Source organism: Sturnus vulgaris, chromosome 5 (assembly GCF_052056855.1).
Source record: "Sturnus vulgaris isolate bStuVul1 chromosome 5, bStuVul1.hap1, whole genome shotgun sequence".
Lineage (NCBI taxonomy): Eukaryota > Metazoa > Chordata > Aves > Passeriformes > Sturnidae > Sturnus > Sturnus vulgaris.
The window spans coordinates 68910870-68933978 of NC_142247.1; the positions used below are offsets into that span (position 1 = coordinate 68910870).

The window sequence follows — 23109 nt, forward strand, 5'->3', positions numbered from 1 at the left end:
CTAGTGAAGCACATGAGATTTAAAAAACAAGGGTGTTTTCCTTATTCTATTCACATCTTATGTGCTAAGTGAACCAGAAGATACAGAATAAAGAATCAGCTGCCTCCTCCTCCTGAGCATCCAGTGGAAGGCCAAACATTATTTGTCACTGCTCTTTATGGAAAGCCTGGCCATGTTCTCAGAGTTGTGCAAAACTCACAATTAAATCCGGTTTTTATCTGGAAGTGCTTTGGAAGAATGCACCAGCTTTCCAAGCTCACACTCTTGAAGCATGGAAGGAATAGTTGCAGGAACAGTTCCTGAGTCTTGTTTTCTGTCTTCACTTGACTGGATAAAGTGATTAATGTTAGAGGAACAAACTCTAAAGAAAATGAGCAGCCTGTGTGTTACAAGACTCCAATCACCTGACACTGCCATGGTTTCTGTGCAGTCAGGCTGCTCCTGAAATTAGTGTTCTTTAGAAACAGCACTGAAGGGAACATTGCAGCAACAACAACAGTAATGATGTTATAGGATTATAGATTATAATTGTAGTGATGGCTTGGTTTTGGACAATGGCATATCTGAGACACAGTTGTGCTCTTAAATAGGTAGGAAGGGAGACTCAGAGAAAGTGATGGTCCCAGGTATACAGCAGGGATATATGTACAAAATACAGGACTTTGGACAGTCTGTGATGAGCCTTCATAATTTACAGCCAAGAGAACTTTGCCTTGAAGGAATCTATTCATACTGTACACATGTAAATGAATCCATATATTTGATTTCATTATCCCAAACTTTCATGTGCTTAATTGCAAACTAGAGTTTTCATTCAGTGCTCTTGCAGAGCTGCCTATAGGCTGCTTCTCAGCCTTTTTTTTTTCCTGTCATAACTTCACAAAGAGAATTAACGAGAAAATGAACACACTGGTGGGTGGGTGCATTTGAGATGCTTCCGTTTACATCTTCTCCTGGCCTTGACTGCTGAAGAATATCTCAAGAGGTAGATGAGGCATCTGGGAACTTCACACTGTTTTCCCATTAGAACTCTTGTGCTAAATGTTGTAAAAAAAGATGGAATGGGGAATAGAGATTAGGAACGTATGACTACGAGGAACTGGAAAAAGATGGAAGAATATTGACACCAGAAATGTGCCCATGTACAGCTCCATAACAGTGTAGAATCACAGAATGGCCTGGGGTGGAAGGGATCTTATTGATCATCGAGTTCCAGCCCCCTGCCATGGGCAGGGCCACCCTCCTCAGAGCCCTGTCCAACTTGGACACTTCCTGGGATGGGACAGCCACAGCTTCTCTGGGAACCTGTGCCAGCGTTTCACCACCCTCACAGGGAAGAATTTCCTCCTTATGTGGGAGGTTTTCTTGTTGCCTTTATGTCCCTGGCCAGATTTGATCTCACCAGGGCTTTAGCTCTCTAACCTGATCCCTGGCTGCTCGGATGGTCTCTCTGTATTCCTCCAAACGGCCTGTCCTTGCTTCCCCACCACAGGCTTCCTTTTTATGTCTCTGATTGTCCAGGCACTCCTATTCATTCATAAAGGCCTCCTGGTGCTTTTGTCTGTCTTGCTCTTTGTGTATAAAACTCCTTGATTCCTGTGTGGTTATTTAGGCATCTCTTTCAGTGGAGTTGCCATGGTTCTTACACATACCACTCTGAAGTGTATAACTGCCCTTGTGTCTTTGCTTGATTGATATTTGTCAAAATAAAGCTTTCATCTCCCCATCAGTCATTTCTTATGCAGGAAGTGTCACAGAGCAGCAAAGTTTGTGTTTCACTGTGGTCCTTCTCTAGTTTGTGCTTTTATTTCCTATTTGTATTCTACTGCTTAGTAGTTCAGGGTACAATCAACCACCCACAGATAGTAAATCCTTCCTGGCTTAGTATGATCATAACTTTCAGGAAAGATTAAATAAAACTGTTATATGTTGTATTCCCATTTGAGTATTTCCACCAAAGTATTTCTGTCTTTCTCTGTCTGCCTTCATCTATCTGTGATTGAAGTTGCCTAAATTGAGGGGGAAAGGAAGAAGAGAAACAATCAGGGTAGCTGCCATTTCCAGCTGTTCTGGCATTCACACACAGTGTAATAATCAAGTCTCCAGTTCGTTTGGAGTCTGAACACAGAGCCTTAATGAAGAACCCTCTTTGCATTCCTGAGATTTTTGAATGAGATGGAGCAGCTCTTTTATTTGCATTTTTTCTTCCTTTTATGCAGCCCACAGAAGCTGGAGACCCTCTAAAGGCAGCAGCCTTTATAAATATATTTTCTTTTCATTATAAATATACTTTCTTGTGAGACTTCACATTTTAATTCTTAGGCTTCTCATCACTGATTCTTTTTGAGGTGACAGAGCCCCTTTGCTGCTTGTGCAGCTCTTCGTGACAGCTGAGAATGTTTTTATTTTCAAGAAAAGCAGCTTTATATCTTGCAGGAGCAATGGTGCCAGTTGCCACTCTTCAGGCCAATGCTGTGTGACAGTGGCCTCATTTCTTGTCCAGAAACCAGTTGGGTTTATGAGCTGGAGAGATGGGGGCCAGGCAAGGAAGGGGAGGTTGTATGTTTTCCAGGTGTTTTTGCATGTTGGACATCATGGCCTTCATTGAGATGATAGCTAATTTTTTTTTGTCTTCTTGCTCTATAAAGGTTTTAGTTCATTCTATATATTCAGTGTATTTATAGGTCCAATTTATTTTTGCATGAGAAGCTCCTTCGAATTCCCAAGTGATAGGGCTTAATTTAGTGTCATTTTCTCCTACCTACTTCAGGATCAACAATCTTATTAATAATTGCAAGAGTTTGACTGCTGAATATCAGCATAAATGTGATACAGAACATAAACCTGTATTTTTTATGTATCCTGTGTTCATATAATTACAGGTATCAAGGATCACTTTCTTTTTTCTCTCCCAGGTCCTATAACCCCATTCTTTGAGTGATGAATGTTTTCATAGATGTGTGTTTTTATCTGAACTCTGAGTTTATGTATTTATGTTTTGTTTTGAGCGATTATCTTAAGAATGCCTTAATCTTCACAAATTATTTAAAATTAACTCAGTATTTCATCTTCTCAGAAGCAGAAAAGTAACTTCCTGAATTTTCTATTTTCTGTTTTAATTATTAATTCAGAGAGAGCAGAAAAGTAGATGGGAGTTCTGCAAGTATAGAGATACAAGCAGCATTTCTCAACAGATTTTTACCTGGTATTACATAAGGACACAGAAGACAGCAGAGGGCACTAGTAAGGTGCTTATGGTAAAGACATTCAGCTACTTAATAATCAGTGTGCTCATTTATATTTTCTTTAACTGTTTGGTGAAGGAATGATTATCAGAAATTAATTTTGCAGTGAAGTGTGTGTGAGTGCCCCCTCCACCACTCCCCAGGATGCAGCATAGCTGTGTCATTTTCATAAAACTGCAGCATTGCACAGGGTCACAGAAAGGCTGGGGTTGGAAGGAGCCTCTGGAGGTCACCTGGTCCAGCCCCCTGCTCGAGCAGGGCCACCTCCAGCTGTCCAGGACCATGTCCTGATGGCTTTTGAGATTTCCAAGGTTGGAGACAGCACAGCCTGACTGGGTGACCTGTGCCAGTGCTCTGTCACCTTCACAGTGAAAAAATGTTTCCTGATGTTCAAAGGGACTCTCCAGTGTTTCAGTTTGTGCCCATTGCCTCTGGTTGTGTGACTGGGCACCAGTGGACAGAGCCTGGCTCTCTCTTTTTTGCACTCTTCCTTCAGGGTTGTGTAAAAACCAAATTGATGAGATCCCACTGAGTCTCCTTTGCTCCCAGCTGAACAGTCCCAGCCCTCTCAGCCTCTCCTCATGGCACAGATGGTCAGTCCCATCATCTCTGTAGCCCTTTGCAATGTGTTCATATTTGTCCTGTGTTGAGGAGCCCAGAACTGGACTCACCGTGCTGAGCAGAGGGAAAGGATCACCCATGCTGGGAATACTTTTGTCTGATGTAGCCCAGGATACCATTGGTCATCTTTGCTTCACATGTACACTGTGCTGGCTCCTGCTCAACTTGGTGTCCACCAGGACCCCCTGGTCCTTTTCTCCTGAGCAGTTTTCTGGCTGGTGACCCCTAGAATGTTCTGGTGCCTGAGATTGTTCATTCCCAGGTGCAGGGCTTTGCACCTCTCCTTGTTGAACTCTGTGAGGGTCCTGGCAGCTCATTTCTCCAGCTTGTTCACATCACTCTGGATGGCAGCACAACCCTCTTGGTGTGTCAGCCACTCCTCTCAGTTTTCCATTTCATTCCATGAAATTTTTTACACTCGTTTCCATGTTCTTATTTGTGCAGTGGAGCCTATGCCATGAGTGACATTTCTCTGTTCTGTATCAGATAGTGGAAGTCTTTGCTCTTGTGTTCTGCTGAGTCTGGAGGCAGGATCTGGTAATGACTTGGGATGACTGAGAGCTTTTTCTCTGCCTCAATAAAAGAATAGATGGAACAGCAGAGTCAGCTGAACACTGATCTAAAATGGTTTGCAAGAAGCTGTGAATGTTATTTGGGTTTATTCTGTCAGGTAGTGCAACAATTCAGAATGTAGCTACTAAAAATGTTTGCTTTCCTCCTGTTTTGTGGGTTTTTTTTTTTTGCTTAGCTGTAGTGGGCTGATGACGCTGTTCACCTCTCTGTCCTTTCTGCTCTTTTAAAAGTTATATTTGCAACTCACTTTTCGAACTTTTCTGTGAAAAGCCCTTCTGCAGTTCCCTGTCTCAGTTTTTGCTTACCGCTTTAAGGGCTCTTCTAGCATTTGGCTGTTTCAACCTAGGCAGTGCAGAAAATGGGAAAATTGTAAATGCCAGGGTCTCCTCTGAAACTGGAGGCTCTTGTCCTTCAGTTCTATTTTCCAGAAAACTCCTGAATAACTCCACGCTTTGGATGGATGGCTTGAATAGTTTTAATTCTGTTTGGATAAGAAGCTATTATTATTAAGGCTTATTTCTGGCCTTTTATATCCACCTGACCATATCCCAAAATATTAATTTATACAATAACAGTAGTCTTGAGAATTTATTCTTCAACCAGTTGTCTTCATTAATAACCTTTTGTTCTTGGAGGTATTTGAAAATTAGTTAAAACATTAGAATTAGCTGACAAAAATGTTTGTTGTGAAGGTACTCTGTTGCTGGTCATGGGTCTGAGGAATAAATACCTGTCACTGAGGACATAGATCACTGAATTTTTTTCCCCATAGTTTTCTTCCAAATTTTCAGAAAAGATATTGCAAATCTGTCTCATTCTGCTTTCCAGTAGACAGGCTAATCTTTTCCTAGGATGACTCCACTGCAGCTGGGAGTGTTTGGCTTTAAAAGACTGAATTTTCTTCTCTCCCACAAGCAGGTCCCTTGTGTCTGGCTTGACACATACTGAAATCCTGTGTGATCTGAACTCAGGGTATCCACCTGTAGAGAAGGCTGCTTTGGAGCTCTGAATGTTGTTCATTTTGTAGATGAAACTGTACTGGCACAGCTGTGCTCACATTACAAGTGTTGCTGCTTTAGCATTCTTAGTATTAATGCAGCAAAGTTTTCCTTATGAAGAACAACATTTTTTTGTGGACAGCCTCCAGGATGGCTGTTGTATCTTATACAAGTTTATGTTTTTCATTTAAAAAAGGAACCAGGGAAGAAACTCATAACCTTACTTGTGCAAGAGTTACAGATTCTGCAATCCAGACACAAATCCTTGCTGGCATTAAAGACACCTTTAAAGAGCCAATATATTCCAAATGGCAGGAGGTTTGGAAATACACTGCAACGAGGCATTCATTCATTTTCCAAAACTGGAGATGGGAAATATGTGAAAAGAAAAAACAATCCTGTCTTTGAGGAGGACATTGCTTTTAAAATATTTCTTACTGCAAACATAACTTTTATAAAAATGTTTAAAAGAAGTGGTAGCTTTGTCAACTGAAATTTTTAAGTTCTAACTTCCATTGTAGGATAAACATAAAGAAAAACTTGGAGAGTGGTTGTGTGTGGTTTGTTCTCTTTTAAACCTAATTGTCTCCCTGTGTAATCATTAAAATAATGGTAAAAAATGTAACTTCAGAAGGGTTCATTTTCTGTGTCAGAGTTGTCTTTTTAATTTTCCTTGTCTTAGATATTTGTTCAAAAGATAACACCTTTTTGTGTTCTTTTGTTGTTTGTTTTTTTTCCCCAAATGTTTTAATATGCATGTAGGAGACTAATTATTAGTTTAGAAGTAGAATGTGAGACCTGTCAGCTTTAGAAATGGCACATTCTGATTTTTTTGTGGTTTCAGTTTATTTCCTTGCATACATACATTTGAGCATATTGTCACAATTTTAGAAGAATTAAAAAATCAGTTCTGCTCTTGGGTTTTTACTGATAATTTTTAAAGCTTTGTGATTTTGCTGCTTGCATTTTGCTATTTCTATTTATAGACTGTAATTACAGTGAGTTATTTGTGGCTTATCCTGAAATAGTGTTGCTCAGAATCTGATTTTTGGGATCTAAATTACAAAATTTGCTGAGCAAAGGTGATAAAATTTTGATAAACCATCCTACATGCAAAAGTCCTGGATTGACAACATCACCTGGGTTGGTTTGGCTTGTGTGTCTGTTTTGTCCCTGTGCCCCTGGATTCTGTCAAGAGGTCCCAAATTGCTGGACACGTTTCTCAAAACAAACTGGAGCACTTTGTCCCCAGCAGGTCATCACTTTGCTAGGGTGCTTGGTATAATTCAATTTTTATCTTTAGCGTGCTGTGCATCACTTTTCCATTTATTCAGAACATTGTAAATTGTGCTGCATTTTTACCTTCTTTTCTTCTTTTGCAGTTTCATAGGAGAATTTATAAAGGAATCCCACGGCAGTTCAGAGGGCAAGTCTGGTCTTTGTTGCTTGATGTTCCTAAGATGAAAGAAGAAATGAAAGACTTTTATAATGTGAGTTTGTAGAATTTCTACTTAATTTTAAAAATCAGATACTAAAGCTACAGGCTTTATTAAGCCTTTGCTGTTACGCAATGTTAAAAAAAAAAGAAATTACATTGCACTCTATTACTTGTTTTAGCTAGGAGAAAGGCTGTGTATTCAAAAGCTGAGCTGAGACTGAGTCTGAGTAGATGAAGAGTCTTGTGAAAGAAGACTGGTGTTGGTATTGATGTTACCTAAATTTTGGTGTCTGTTAACTTCCTGTTTCTTGCTCTTCAGTCTAACAGACTGCTTTTTCTGACTATTGTGTTTTGTTTAAGTTGCTCAGTAAGACTAGTGGGAGATCCAGAGGAGGTGAAACAGAGGTTATGCTGAATAATGTAGTTATGGGAAAGAATGCCAAGTAAAATTAGAAGCATTTAAAAATAGGTTAAATAATCTTTGGGAATTATTAATGTCATCCAATGCTCAGTGCAAAACAAAGAAATGTTTGTAGTTCAGATAAAGAAGTAGAAAGAGTTTCTTCCCCCATTATCTGATTTATTTGTGATATGCTCATCTTGCTGCTCTCTATTTTCCTATTTCCTGAAGTGATATTAATATTGCTCACTGCAAGTGTCACTTACAAACTGCACACCTTAAAGTCAAAAAGATAATGCATGTTTATTGTAGGTCAAACAGCTTCTTTCAGTTCTCTTTGCAGGGGAAAGACCAGTTCTTAACCTTCTGTCCTTCCTGTTTCTCAAAGTTTTGGAACCTTTCTGTTCTCTTCACAAGTGAAGCTGCCATGATTGCAAGGGCTCAGGGTGCTTCTTTTCCTGTATTCCATCAAATCATAGGTGTTTTAGAACTAGAAATTTTCCCTTTGCTGCTTTTCTGTCTCTCTGGGGGACAAATCATTCTGGGTATTTAATTGAAATCATACTGAAAGGTGCACATAGCTGAGATTGTGGTTAGTGTTGTGTTGGTTCAATGATTTACAAGTAATTCTGGCTGTGGGTCAACAGACTTGATGTATGTTATTGTTCCCTTTGTTATTACAATTTTTAACTTTAGTCTTGTTTTCTTGCAACCAGAGTCCATAGAGTTTTGCCTTTTGACTGTCTGTGGTATAATAGTCAGAAGTAATGTTTTAGATATACCATATTGAATCCAGGGTCTTGCAAACTCAAGTTTTATGGACAGAAGTGAGAATAAATGAATGAGAGTCAAGAGAAAATTATTGCAAAAAATAAGGTGTCAGTCTAAACCTGTGCAGGTTTCCTAAGTATTCAATTACAGAAATGGATTTAATTATAAAACACTAAAGCAAGTGCTAAAGTAGACATATTCTACAGCTAAATTAGATTAGAACAGAGAGACAGAGGAAATTATTAGAGAAATGTCCATTATCTATATTTAGATAATAACTGGCAGCTATGTAGCTATTACTTCTGCTAGAGGAAAAGTATGAAAACCACACTAAATCATTTGCTTAAAGTCTATTCTAGAGCACTTGCATCTCAGGTTCTTCTTCCTGAGTAGCAAAATTAATTTTCTGTCTTTCTCTAGTGCTGTGCCTGCCTGAGAAAAGGCAATAAGAAATTTGAAATGCTGAAACAGCCTTAAATATGGGTGGGGAATGATCTGTCAAAAAAAAAAAAAAAAAGCGTATTATGGGATTGGTCTTTCTACATCTTTACTCTGTGAACTGTTTCTGACTCATAGAATTTGTACATGTATATGCTTATTTTGGAAGTTAAAACTGTTAATCTTGTGAGTTGCTCTTCTGTATTGTTTTAAATCACATGATGACAATTAATTCAGTATAGCTGTACAGTCAAGCAGGTTTCTGCTTTTTTTAGAGTTCACAATTTTAAACTTCTGTTCTTTACTGTGCTCCCAGAAATTGAAGTATCAAGCACGAGGGTCTTCACCAGATATTCGGCAAATTGACCTTGATGTGAACCGGACGTACAGAGACCACATCATGTTTCGGGACAGATATGGTGTGAAGTAAGTCAACTTTATTCCCAGAGATTTTTGCCTTCCTCTGTATTTTGTATTCTCCTTCACCCAGTATCTAATTCAGAACCAAATAAAGCAGTGTTTTTGTATGTAAGCATTTAATGATTTACAACTGTGGCGTAATCCATAATGCTTTTTGGATTTCTTCAAAATGTTTTGTTTCGTTATTTTTTGCAGCCACTAGATGAGGAATATTAGGCAGCTGTCATCCTTAAAAATGTTTCATAGTGAAAAAAGTGGGATAGAAACATCAGTATTGTTGCTCGCTTGCAGCATCAGCACCCTGCTGAGCAGAAGAGGGTATTTTACCCCTTCTGTGTCTGTATTCAGTTTTTAATCTCCTTTTCTTGCCAAGGCAGATTTTATGGTGGTCTGCTGTTCTCAAAAAGTGGTATTTGAGAGCTGTGGACTTTGTGATAATAAAAGAAACATTTTCTTACATTATTACTCTAGATATTTTGTGGAAAAATCCTAAATTAGGAGAATTTCTCTGATGGCTGTAAGGAAGGAACACAGAGCAGAGGTTCCCAGGCTGAGATGGTTCCGTGCAGCCAGTGCAGTTCAGATCCATTTGTGCAGGGCTGGCAGTGTCTGTGCTGCTCAGGCCTCTCTTTGTTCTGTGCACACATTTTAGGTGTCAGCAGAAGCTCATTGCCTCGTCAGTTTGGGGTTAACACAAGCAGAGCCAGCTCCAGTCCCTGTGGCTGTTGTAACCATGCCCTCAGAGTCCACAGGAAAGCCTTTGGCTGCCTAAAGCAATTTCACACTTGGAATAGATCTCAGAATTACTGTACATATATTATGCATTTCCAGCAATGCCTCGATGAAAAATTCAGAAATCATTTCACATAGCAATGAAATAAAGTCTCTGTGGTAAGTCAATTGCTTGATTGACTTTTAAGTAGACTGTATGTCTTTGAAGGTTCATTCTTTTACAGGTCTGCAGTGCTACCATCAAGTGTAAATAATACTGAAATCACCTTTATTCTGTGTATGGAACTGATTGAGCTCCTACACTCAGTTTCATATGGTCAGCTGAGGGTACAAAAGGCTCCTGTGCACACAGGGGACTTGTTTGTTTGTCATTGTAAAATGAGGCTCCAGCTTAATGTCTAGTACCTTGTTACACTTTTCTTTGGTTACTGAAGAATGGCTAGACTTCAGTTGTGCAAGAGGGTAAACCAAAATGCCACAATGTAGATGTTTTGATAAAATTCTCCAAGTATAAATCCTCTTCCCAAAAGAAATCAAGCACTTTCCGGCTTAGGCTTTCTTCTTTTTTACCCTGTTAATATCTCTTTCCATTCATTGATTAGTAACAGGGAGAAAATTTTACTGGACAGAAAAAGCACGATATGCAGAACTCTGCTGTTAAATTTTAGCAGTTTTACTTGTAGATGGAAGCAGGCATTCAGGTATCCAGATTCTCTCCTGAACAGGTGACAAAAAGTAGCCGTGAGTTTGAAAGTTGATTTTGAGAGCTCTCCACTATTACTTTCATGTAAAGCTTAGAAAGAGCAGAGTTGTGCTGGTTTGGTGTTTTTGGGTTTTTTTGTCTGGCTACCTTCACAAGTAAGACTGTTTTACAGAAAGCAAGGGACCTCTACAAAGCTCTTTGTAATTGTAGCTCTGAAGTACCCAGAGATCAACAGAGGGCTGAGCACAGGATGCTGAGCCAGAGTTAATAATGTTTTTCTGCAGTTTGACAGTAGCAGTCACTAGAGCAGACTTTAATTTTGGTGCCAAGATTAAGACACCTTTGTGGCTGCTTTGTGTATTTCACATCTTCACTTCTACATCTCTGTTTGGAATCAGTAACAGCTGTTAGTGTTCTGCAAGCACAGAAATCAGGTTTGGGGAGTTTAAATTTTGGCATTCAGAATAAATTAGTGTTTGAAATGTCACCCGTGCAATGTTTCACTTTACCTGTCTGTAAAAATGATGATGTGCCACCGCTCACTTCTAAAGTACATTGATAGTTTTTGAAACATTTCAACATGTAAAACATCATAAAGGTGCTAATTACAAAATAGGCTTGAAATCAGAAGTGCTTATCATTGTGAACTGTGGCTTATCCTGTTCTTTAATGCTAGACAAGTTATATTGGGAAAACATTTCCAAAATCCAGTTCACTACTTCTATGGTTTTCTGTTTTTACAAAAGATAATACTATATTTTTTTTCTATTTTCTGCTCTTATTTCTCCAGGCAACAATCTTTGTTCCATGTTTTAGCTGCATATTCCATATATAATACGGTAAGCTGTGTTCCTTCACACTTAAATCTGGTTTCTCTGAATGTGCTGTAAAATAATAACTTGCATCTCTTTCTCTCTAAAAAAACCCAACAGACATTTCAGAGACCTTTGGAAGTACATAGAAATAAATTATTTGTTGTCATATTTTGAGCTGACGTTAAAATAAAGCATCTGAATTATGAGTTTTATTGGACAGACTGAAATATGCTTACAATTTGGCTGAAGCCAAGGGTTGTGACTAATGAGAATTTGTGTTGTGCTGGAGTGTTATGTGATTGATATTTCCCCCCATTATATTATCTGCCTCTCTTTAATTGAATGATGGGGAAGAAAATACTGCAGAAAGATGCATGGAGTCCACAGGTGTATTTCATAACTTGAAAGGTTCTAAAAATTTGAAATTAGTTTAAAAGGTTGCATCTTCTTTACATAAGCCCTTGGCCTTGGCTGCAGGCCTGAATGGGGATTTATTAGAGTGGAGTTTCCAGACTCTATATAAGGGTTAGAAGCTTATGCATTTTGTAATGTCTTTCGTCTGTATGCTAAAAATAGAAGAAAAAGAAATGTCTTCATGGCAACATTTAACTGTGGTTTTAATGCAACTGTCCCTTTATTCCTTGGGCCCATTTTGAGCATTTCTGTACATCTTCCATTCTCCCTAGAAGTCAATGTAAAACATGTTAACTTTAGAGGAGGAAAGAGAAATTAAAGCAGTTACTTGAATTAAATACTGGTTTGTTTGGATATTTTCAAAGTTCTAGGAAATGTAACCTTTCTGTCTGACCTTTTATACCTCCTATAAAACACTGGACTGGTATTTTCAAGTTGCATGAATAATTATGTTTAAAATCAATTATCAAAGTGTAATGATGAGAATATTCTAGTGCTGTATTTTTCCTCTGAATGTGTAGCAGTTCTTATGCTTTGGTTTTATCTCTAGAACAAAGTTATGCTAAGAACTTGTAAACCTGAAAGAACTTACTCAACAATTAAGAAATTGTCCTTACAAATACTTTATTGATGGGGTTATCTTTGCAGCTGAATGATAGTGACAGCTGGTTCCTGCTATAAAATTCAAAATTAATAGCAGAGGAAGTACTCAAGTTCAGTTTTGGAACAATAATTTTTTTCTTTGGGTTTATTATAGTTGCTTGCTATTGGGCTGCTAAACTTGAGCAAGTTGATAGTTACAGGTCACTCTTGAAAAACCCTGTGTTTATCAGGTGGTGCCCTGACTGTAAACCAGAACAAAGCCAGATACTCTCACCCTCCATAAAAACCCCCAAACTACAACTGAATGAGAATGTATCCATTCAACAAAAAGATGATACAGTAACTTGAAAATATTAGTACTGACCAAGGATTTTGTTCATCAGTCTGGAGTTCTAATGAGAAATCAATACTTTCAGGTTACTTTTCAGTTGGAGGGCTGTGCATCATCCCTTCTATCCATCAATATTTTTAATGTTTAAATACAAAGTGTGTTTGGTGGGAAACTTTGCCATCAGGACAGGCATTATCTTTCCTCCACTAACTCAAGGAAAAGCTAAAAGCTCACGGCTATGAGGCTTTTGTTTCCAGCATTTTAATACTTCCACTGTCTGATTTTCAGGAAGTTGGATACTGCCAGGGAATGAGCCAGATCACAGCTTTGCTTCTGATGTTCATGAATGAAGAAGATGCCTTCTGGGCCTTGGTGAAACTTCTCTCTGGTCCAAAGCATGCTATGCACGGTATGAAGTTTCATGTCAGTGTACTTAGGTTTCAACCTGTCCTATTTAAGCTGTAAATTATTTGAAAATGAAACTATTCTGTTCTGATTGGTCAAAAATAAAGCATAATGGAAGTTTTATACTTGGGGGAGGTATTGGATGTTACTGGAGCTCTCATCCATAAGAGAGAGTAATGGTTTTTATATGTGATATCTTTCAAATAGTTCTTAATGAAAATCAGATGGTTTCCTCTTCTCTTATTCTCTCAGGGAATGTAACCAATTGAAAGCTGGTTATGTAGACATCTATATAGTAATAAAATAGTGGAAACCTAATACAGAATGTGTTAAATAATGTTGCAGCTGTGCTATCGTTTGGCAGGACAGGAATCTACAGTAAAAAATGGACTTGTGTCTAGGCATGAACTTCAGGCTCCTCAGTTTTATCTTTACCTCACACAGAATTTCCTGCTCTCATGGTGTTGTTGCCCTTATGTTATTGGTAATTCTCTCTTCCTGTGCCAGATATAGTATGATCTATGTATATTCCATGGTTATTGGTATGGAACATCGCCAGGAATTCCAAAACCTTTGTGATGTTACAGTTCTTGTGGTTCAAAAAAGCTGTGGTTCTTGGGAGCCTGCAAAAGTAAATGTCATCCAGAACTTGGGCTTTTTAGCAAATTTCCAACAAGCTCTAGGTGCTTTTCCCTGCTGAAGAATTTCCCATTCTGTTACATGAATCTTTCTCATTCTTCCTTCCCAGGCTTTTCATTGTTCCTGGATGTTCTCCACCCTCAAAACAAAGGGATAGTTTGTTATTTTGCAGTTTACAGTTCTGCAAAGCTATCGACCTGGGGGGAGGAAAAAGTGTGATCTGGTGTCAGTGTTATAAATGAAATTTTGAATTCATCTAATGTCAAAAGATTTTCGTGGAGCTTTACCAATGATAACACAGACTAAAAGCATCTTAAAGAAAACCCTATAGATTTCATAATAATCCAAACCAGTGCAACTGCAGCCCTGTAGAATATTGAGCTCCTCAAAGCTCACAGAAAATTCTAGATGTTTTGGGGGAAGTAAGTCAAAATCAGCTCTTTATTTACCAGATTATGTGCATGATGAACAAGAGGATTAACACGGGCAGATGCATTGCTTGAGATGTTGCAGACCTTCCTCCTTCCCTCCTTTATTCCTGTCACACACCTGTCGAGTGATGTGAGAGGGAAGGAGGGAGCTTTGAGTAGCCCAAGGCTTGATGAGCTTCTCTACAGGGCATATGAACCATTGTGCCACAGCTTTATTATACACACTAAATTATCTTGGCAGTGCCTGTTAGGCAAGTTTGCATTTATAGATATGTTGATAAAACTTTAATTATGACTCATATGTTCCCAATTTATCATTTCTTAAATGTTGCCAACTAGTCTGAGGTTCTGCTTTCAGCAGGTTGGACCAGATAATCTCCAGAAATCCTGTCCAACCTGGATTTCCTGTGATTCCTTGAATGCATCTGTTTTAAATGTCACTGTGCATCTGTAAATATCACTGTAGATTCTGGAAAGGAAACTTTAAAACTGACTTAACTGATGACATATTACAGTTTGCACTTTCTGTGTTCTTCTTTGGGCAAAGTAGCTTAAAACACGGTTTGTCAGCTCTTTAAAGCTTAAGTAATTTCAATTCCAAATTGCCAATATCCATGAAGAAAAACTTAACACTTGCACTTGATACCACTGATAGTTCTCCGAAATGGGCATCTCCCTATGGAAATCATGGGGGTGGGCTAAGTAATTCAATTAGAATCATATTGGCAAGATTAGGATGGTTAAAAAACTCCCCACAGGAGGTTTTTAATGAGTTTTTCACTTTTACCTGTGATACAGCAACCTGGAATACTTTTTGGGTATTTGCCCAAATTGCCAGACTAACTTCTAGTATAAAACTACTTGAAATCAAGATATTAATTTGGCCTCTCTGGTATTTCATATTGTATGGATGATGTGAAGCCTCTAAATGATAAAATACAGACATCTGACACAGAAAATTATCTGCTTTTTTGGAAGCTCTTTCCATTGATCTTTCTGTAGTCTTAAAAATTGAAGATAATGCGTTGGTGTATGTAAATGTGAAAGATCAAGCTTCCATGGAAAAAGAACTTCTATTGTTATTGTTGATGGCTAATTAGTTTTGATGTAGTCACTGTTTACAATGAGAAAAACCAAATGCCTTACCTATGGTATTGAAATTTCCTAATGTGCAACCTGACATTTAAGTATTGTAGAATTTGCATTTGTATCTATGAAATACTAAACTTGTGTGAATCTGAGGTTGTAAATTTTGTGTCTTAGTGACTGTGCACTGAACTGCACAATTGGTAACTAGAAAGACTTTGCTTTTTGGTTTGGGACTTTAGTAATTGTTTTTTAAAAGTTGCATTGGCTACTATGGGTCTGTACTTGTTCTTCCAGTTTTCATACTGCTTAAAATATATTGGAGTTTTTTAATAACTTTAACTCTGCTGATACCTCAACTGGAAGGGGGTCTTAGAGCTTTCCTTTTCCATGTGTAATCACTAAAACAATTAATGAGGGGTTTTATGCCCTTTATTTTAGTTGTGTGAGCTCACAGTCTTTACTTACAGGATACAATCATGGTATTTATCTTGCTAGAATATCCCTCTTGTCTTTTTTATGGTCTTTTCTTCAATGCAGACAGTTCTATAGATACCTATGCTGTTTGCCCTTCTATCATGAATTTTCTGGGCTATAATTTCTATTTTAGTGGGTGAGGGTTGTGATTCTTTGTTTTGGTTTTCTTTTAAAAAATAATGATAAATGTGGTTTCCACATGGTCATACATGGTTTGACTAATGTAGGACTGATGGATCTGCTGTCATTTGTCATTCTGATCTAATAATTGTCACTGAGGGAATGTATTGATTGTAGCTATTTAGGCAGAAGTACGTGCACATCTGTATAGAGACATCAAAATATTGTAAGGAATATCTGTTCAGATCCTGTGATCTTATAGAAGGATAATGTTCTTGGAGCCTTAATGGCTTTTTAAATGTCATTTTATAGTACAAACACCTGTTAAATGCTCTACTTCTTTTCTTAGGTTTTTTTATTCCTGGTTTTCCAAAACTGTTGAGGTTTCAGGAACACCATGACAAAATACTGAAGAAATTTTTGTCCAAACTTAAGCAGCATTTGGTAAGTATTTATTTCACTATACAAGCAATGCTAATTTACAGCTTTTTACCTTGTTTCAGTTCAGGTGAATCCACTAGATCGAGAGTACTCAAACCTCAGGAAAAAATGCAAAGTTTTAAGAGGCACAAGTGCTATTGTTTTCATTATAGACAAAGTTACGGTGCATCCTGACAAACTTAGGATAAAATTGGATCCTAAGAGTGATTAGTTTGGGTGTCTGTCTCACTTGGGACCTCTGAGTTAAGGGTGATGTGTGGTTCTTCTCTTTGTCCTTGTGTGAGATTCTGTAAGCAAACTGATGTTAGAACATTTTATCAGGGTTTTTTGTATGTTTAGCTTTGTGGTTCATCTCTGGACAGATGTGACTTTAGGACCAACCTGATTTAATCTCTGTTTAAAAAAATAACCTTTAAAAGAAGGGTTAACTGTCCTTTAAAAATACTTCTATTTTCATGAAGCTACATGTAGACTTTTATCTCTTCTAATGCTTTTAAATAGAAAATAATATGCCCTTTTTAAAATATTGACTACATTTATTCTAAGATGTAAATTAATTTTCTAATGGGAGAAAAATGCCCTTCCAGGAGGCATCAAGAATTTCCTTTTACAGTACATTGGTACTGCCAGAATCCATCTCCAGTTCTTAAAAGATTACGTAAGAGGTGCTCACTCCTCATCTCTTCCTGTGAGTGTGTCACTAAAATGAGCCCATGTTAACTCCTGAAAGACAAAAGTAAAGCCTGCACATAAACCAAAGGGATTTGACCCATTGTTTATTCAGTGTTTGTATAACTAAGTTCTGGAATTTGGTCCATAATTTTTGGAAAAGCTGAATCTGGCAAGCATAGAATCTAATGTTATCCCACAGCTAAAATTTAGGATTTCTTAACTTTTCAGCTTTTGCTTCAGCTTTTCTTCTTACTTTGCAAAGGACTTTGAAGAGCTCCATGAAGCTGCAAAGAAGCTTTAGCAGTCTTTGACTGGGTGTCATACCTCATGGATTATCTGTGCTCTAGAGGAAATTAGGCCCCTTAATCAAGAAATAAAATTCCTTATCAGCCTACATCCTGTTTGAGGCCCAATGGTCAAAGAAATTGGTTGTTTTACAGTCATTTCTGGTGGATATGTATTTTTGTAAGTCCTTTTAGCCTTGGGCATGAATTGTCAGCCTTGCTACAGAGAAATTAAAGACTTAATGGATCTAGTGCCTGAACTTGGGTTGCTCCAAAATATCGATTTATTTTCTTGAGAGAGGATTTTATCCTCTGCTACCTCTGTCCCAAGAACATGAAAGAAGTCTAGGATGTATTAATGCTTCAGCACCTCCAAGTGCATGTTCTTCAGGTGGTGAAATTGATGAAGAAAAGTTAAAAAACCCCAGAAATTCCATCTGCTGGATTGAAGTCACACTGTCTTATATCGTTAACTTAATTATTTATGGTGACTATAGAGTACATTAGCCTCCAGGGGAAAATGTTTTTCTCATGGAGAGTGCAAGGCATTACTTGGATTTTTGAAAGTATTTTTCAACTTCTGTGTTATTTGCAGGACTCCCAGGATATGCCCACCAGCTTTTACACAACCAAGTGGTTTTTCCAGTGTTTTCTTGATCGTGTGAGTATGTTTTTCTTTCTGTTGCTGTTTTTAATTGTGACTTGGGGCAGACTGTTTTCACAGCATTGCTGATTCTGTCATTGCAGACTCCCTTTACATTAAGCCTCAGGATATGGGATATCTACATACTTGAAGGAGAGCGGATTCTCACTGCTATGTCTTACACAATTCTGAAACTGCACAGAAGTAAGAAATCTGTCAAACATTTGAAACCTAAACAGAGGTTCAGCTAGTTTTGTTCTCATTTTCTGTAGTTTGACCTTAACGTGTGAAAATTTTAGTTTCTCATGTGCCTTATGCTGCTTCTGACAGATATTTTTCATTCCTTTTGCACTAAAAGTTAAAAATCTTTATTAATGTGTGTGTGTTGTGGGTTGATCTTGGCTGGATCCTGGTGCCTGCTCTCTCTCTCCCCTCCTCAGCAGGATTGGGGGAAGGAGAAAACAAGATGGACCTTTCTGGAGACCAGTGCACAGCACAGCACTGTGAGGCAACTGTGGGGAAAATTAACTCCATCTCAGCTGGGCCCAATGCAGTGTGATTGTATTGTAAACAGAAATATTTATTAGAGTAAGGAAGTTATATTGACATCAACTCAGTTGTATTACTGACTAAACAATGGGTAAAATTGTGGTAGTTTCACGGTCTGGAAATGGCTTCTTAGCCCCCATAGGGTTCAAATTTAAAAAGCACACAAAGAATCAAGACTGTGCCACTAAGTGCTGAAAATCTACCTGCAAATACCTCAGCAAAAAGGAATCACCAGTCTGTGTCACTTTATACCATGTTTTATCAAGAATGTAATTAAAATCCAGAATTTCTGTAGCCTGCCTGTGTGACCTTCTCCTTCATCTCTTGACTTTGGGTGAAGTAAAATTTGAGATTTTGAACAGAACTGTCTAAAGCATCTATGCCTGGTTCCCCAAAAAGCTTTTGAGGGTGGATGTTGGCTTCTAAATGGATTTGAGCATTTCTAAGGATGATGACACCTTGTAGCTCAACTCTGAGACACTCCTGTGGGACTTTGGCTTTCTGAGTGAAGTCATTTGGCTCCCTGCAAATGCAGAGGTCTGTGTGGAGCCCTTAGAATCAATATTGTAATTTCCTTGCTAGTTTATCCTTCTTGAACTGTGGTGATGCTACCTCACTGTCTCACTGGGATGTTTTCATTAGTTTGTTCATAAACAACTTTGAAAAATGGAACAGGTTACCTTCTACATTATTGCACTTGAGAAAGCGAAACATTTAGAGGCAAATCATTAGGCTTAACATTTTGGTTTCTTTTCCTTATTTTCAAATAGATATCTGCTTGATTTTTTTTTTTTTTTTTTAATTCACCACTATTTTAATGGGAAGACCTGAGGAAAAATTCTGAGTGTGGATTTGCTTGCTTAGCAAGTACACAGCAGCTTCCTCCATGATCAAACACTGAGAGAACCTCACGGCAACAGAGGAGATGAGAGGGCTGGCAGAAGACAGATTCTGATTTGTTTTCCAGTTTCTTGTCTACCCTCAAAAACATGCATGGTATAGCTATTCTGTCAGTGTCATTGTGGAATACATGCCAATGCATTTTATTACAGCACCAAAACATCTTTTTATGGTTTCCATATTGAAATTATACATCTAAAACTTTTGATGACATACAAATGATGAAAAAAGAGAACATAGGTATTCAGTTACAGCCTTGCCATCCACATGGCCTTACTGCTGTGTGAAAAGGGAAAGAAAAAAAAATCTGATAACTGTAAAATGACTTTCAAAATATGACCTGAATTTTCAGAGAGCCTGAAGCAGCGGTTCTGAAGTGTGAACTGCCATCATCATTTCAGTGGGAGTTAATTCAGTTGTGAATGAGGGTACTGTAAATAGCATTTTTTAAAATGTTTTTCTGCTTTTCAGAGCTCCTAATAAGAGAGATGATGTATGTTGTACAGATCCACAGCAGTAGTTTAAGTTGAGGATGCAGGCTGACAAATAAAGAGCTGAAGCTGTTGGACATGAGAAGGCTGAAGGAGGGTGACTTGTAGTTATTTTTGTGAAGATGCCCCTTTTTGTAAAACACCATCCTAAGTAAGCAATAATGTGTATAAAGGATTTTCGTGATGACTTGCAAGTGAATTTTTAATGTATTTATAGTCCTCTGGTTTTAGAAATCTGTTGTCTGCCTAATTAACAAGTGTTTTTCATTCTGCTTTGGAAACAAAAGCACCTCATGACTAAAGTACATTTTTGAGTGTTCATTATCAAGATATCTTAATGTATAATGTGATATTTTCTCCTTATATAGAGCATCTGATGAAATTACAAATGGAAGAGCTTGTAGAATTTCTGCAGGAGTCTTTAGCCAAGGATTTCTTCTATGAAGATGACTTTGTAATAGAGCAGCTCCAAAATTCTATATCAGAATTGAAACGAGCAAAGCTGGATTTACCAGTAGCTGGTAAGAGACTTGCACATATTCAGAGTTAGATATTTGGAGTTATTCACACATTGGTAATTTTTAAAATGTTAATTAATGCTGTTGAAAGCCGTGCAAATGTTTTCCTCTTCATCACTGCATAGATTTGGGGAGTTTTTATCCAAAAATATTTTACAGTGCTAAATCACACTTTTCCTTTTGTGGATTAAGTCAACTTTGGTGTTTTGTTTACTGTTTCTAAGGTAATGGCAAAGCACTGTGAAAAATACCATGTTCTGGTAATTTTATTAACTTGAATTTATAAAACCTTTCAGATAGAGGATCAAATATCAAGATTTCAAAGTGTCTGAAACTCTACATTGTCTGAGAATCCAGACTGTTTTGTAGATTGATTAGATGTGGACCAGACTTCAGGTCAAATAGCTGCTTCTGTTTGTCAAATCCAGATTTTTAATTTTTCACAAGTGATAGACTTGCTGGGTATTTAATGGAATAGTTTTCATTATTTCTTTTTAGCCTTTGTGCTTTTTGGTTGCAGATAAGAGATAGTTTCATGTGCCCTTACTAATGAAATGTATAGGATCTCTTCTTTCTCTTAAGATGCTATTCTTTCTATCCCTGTCTCCACAGTCTTTAATTAGAATTTTTCTTCTAATTACTCAGAGTCCTGTTACTTTATCCTTGCTAATTGTAGAAAAGTATGTGAGAAAATGTTTTTTAAAAAATTACAAACATGGCAGAATTTACCTTGAAGTAACTTTATTAAGTTGCTGTGGTTAGCTTTCAGAAGTTAAGAAGTGTCAGAATAAAGGTTGCCTGTGTATAGCATTGTTGTGATACTTTGTTCTTTCATTAATGAACTGAATTTTTCTGTTTCTGTTAACATTATTTATTGCCTGCAGTATTGGGCTGTGTCAGAACTCCTCATCACAAGTAAATACTGTTTTACCTGGTTCTTCAGATCTGTTCCTATGGAGTATGAACACTTTCTGTATATTTGTTTCTCATTTTGGTTCTTCTCAGAGTTCCCATTTCTCTTTCTCCCTATTCCCTGTTTTGCCCTGTTCCTGAATTTCTGTACAATCTATGCAGCAGAATTTCTTCCACAATAGGTCTAAGTCTACTTTCTGCCCTTGCCTTTTCATCTGTTGCTTCCCCTTTCTCACCACAGCATTCCCATTCTTCCATCTCTCTGTCCTTTTTCCCCAAGCTGAGTTTCAGACTTGCCTTTCCCTTCAGAAGAAGTTGCTCTTTGTCCCTGCACTTCAGCCAGCTGCTGTCTCAGGCATCTTGTGCAGTGGGGGACAGATATGAGCAGCTGTTTCCTTTAGCATCAGTTCCACACCACCGTGTTACAAGGGGATAGATCATAGGAGTCCTGTCTGCTCAGTCCTAAATACAGAATTCTCCATGGCTATGTGTAACCTTGAGGGGATTATCCCAACAACTTCAGTTGTTTGTACACACATAGATTTTTTTAATGGATGTGGTAAAGTAAATTTCATCAGTGAAAGGTTCCACTTGAAACTGTGGTAGGGGAAGAATTGGGAAACATTTTTGTGGTTAGCTACTTGATGGAGGTAGTGTATCTCCCAGCCTAGAAAATCACATGCATGTAAGTCACATTGAGATTTTCTGTGGAAAATACAGTTTTCTGGAAATTTTCATGATGCAGAAGGCAGAAAGTCTGTTCCTATCTTATTTGTTTTATGGCCTTTGTTTTGGTAGAACATAGAATGCCTTCAAGCGAAAGTTTGTTTGAGAATTATCTGGATTTTCATAGAAAATTCAAGGACGATTTAGGTGACATCAGAATCACCCCCTTGTGACAGAAAATGTGAGACTCACTGAGTCTTCTTGAGGGTACCAACAGCAAGGAATGGTGACTGTGTCTTCTTCCTGAGACACTCTGGCAGTGGGATGCAGTTGTTTGGTTTCACACTCTGCACACTTAGGTGTAACTTCTGATACAGTGAGCTGACAGCATGCTAAGTGTTTTGGGCCACATTGTTCTTAATTTTGGTAGCTAAAGAAAAATCAGTAACAAAATGTCTTTTGTGTGTTGGGCTTTTTACCCTGAACATGAATGAGAAGATTTAATTTTAAAACAGGAAGAACAAAGCCAAAGTGAAGTGTATTTTGGTGCTGGAATTGAGCTTTTTTTTTCTGATTTCAGATTAACCTGGGCAAGCCTTTCTGTGTGGTATGTTTTTGCTAGGGGTAGAAGGGAACATTATTTAACCTTTCACAGACTAAAAATAAAATGCCTTCATCCTAATCCTTGGGAATCTAGCTGATTTGTCTGCTCTTTTCTCTACTTGAGTGAGGCTGCCTCATTTGATCTTTGTATGAACTTCATAAGACTTTGGTTTTATTTTTAAAATTTTCTTCACTCTCTTAATTTTGGTTTTATTAATCACTATTTTCAAGCAGTATTCTTTTTCAGGTTCTGAACATTCTCTAGACATTCAGCTTTGCTCATGTGTTGTGGCAGGTTGATTCTGATACTATACCAGGTGCCCTCCTCAGCTGGGCAGAGGAGAGAAAACAAAACAAGGATAAGGAGGGGGAGAGATCATGCAGCAATTGCCATCATGGGCAGAACAGATTTGACTTGAGGAAATTAACTGAATTTATTATCAATTAAATCAGAGTAGGACAGTCAGAAATAAAACCTTAATAAAAACCTTCCCCCAGTCTTCCCAGAGAAGAAGGGTTCTTTGCAGGTTCAACTTCACTCTCGTTTTTTTTCTGCCTCCTCCTTCCCAGCAGCACAGGGGGCAGGGAATTAGTGTTGTGCTCAGTTCATCACACTTTGCTTCTGCTGCTTCTTCCTCCAGAGGTGAGGACTCCTCACACTCTTCCCTTTCTCTAGGGTGGGGTCCTTCCCACAGGTTGCCAAAACCTGGCCATGCAACCCCCATGTAAATGTCTGTCTGGCTCTAATCTCTTTACTATTGAATTTCACT

The 23109-nt window shown here is 38.0% G+C and overlaps 1 protein-coding gene across 12 annotated transcripts in view; it reads left to right on the plus strand.

The window, feature by feature from the left end:
• USP6NL (USP6 N-terminal like) overlaps positions 1–23109 on the plus strand; it is a 110899-nt gene that overhangs the window by 76355 nt on the left and 11435 nt on the right. For all 12 annotated transcript variants that reach the window (XM_014883087.2, XM_088165929.1, XM_088165932.1 and 9 more), the window contains 8 exons: positions 6820–6927; positions 8801–8910; positions 11130–11178; positions 12791–12911; positions 16010–16104; positions 17653–17718; positions 17805–17904; positions 20009–20161. In XM_014883087.2, the coding sequence (XP_014738573.2) occupies positions 6820–6927; positions 8801–8910; positions 11130–11178; positions 12791–12911; positions 16010–16104; positions 17653–17718; positions 17805–17904; positions 20009–20161 (802 nt within the window). The remainder of the gene's footprint in view (positions 1–6819; positions 6928–8800; positions 8911–11129; positions 11179–12790; positions 12912–16009; positions 16105–17652; positions 17719–17804; positions 17905–20008; positions 20162–23109) is intronic.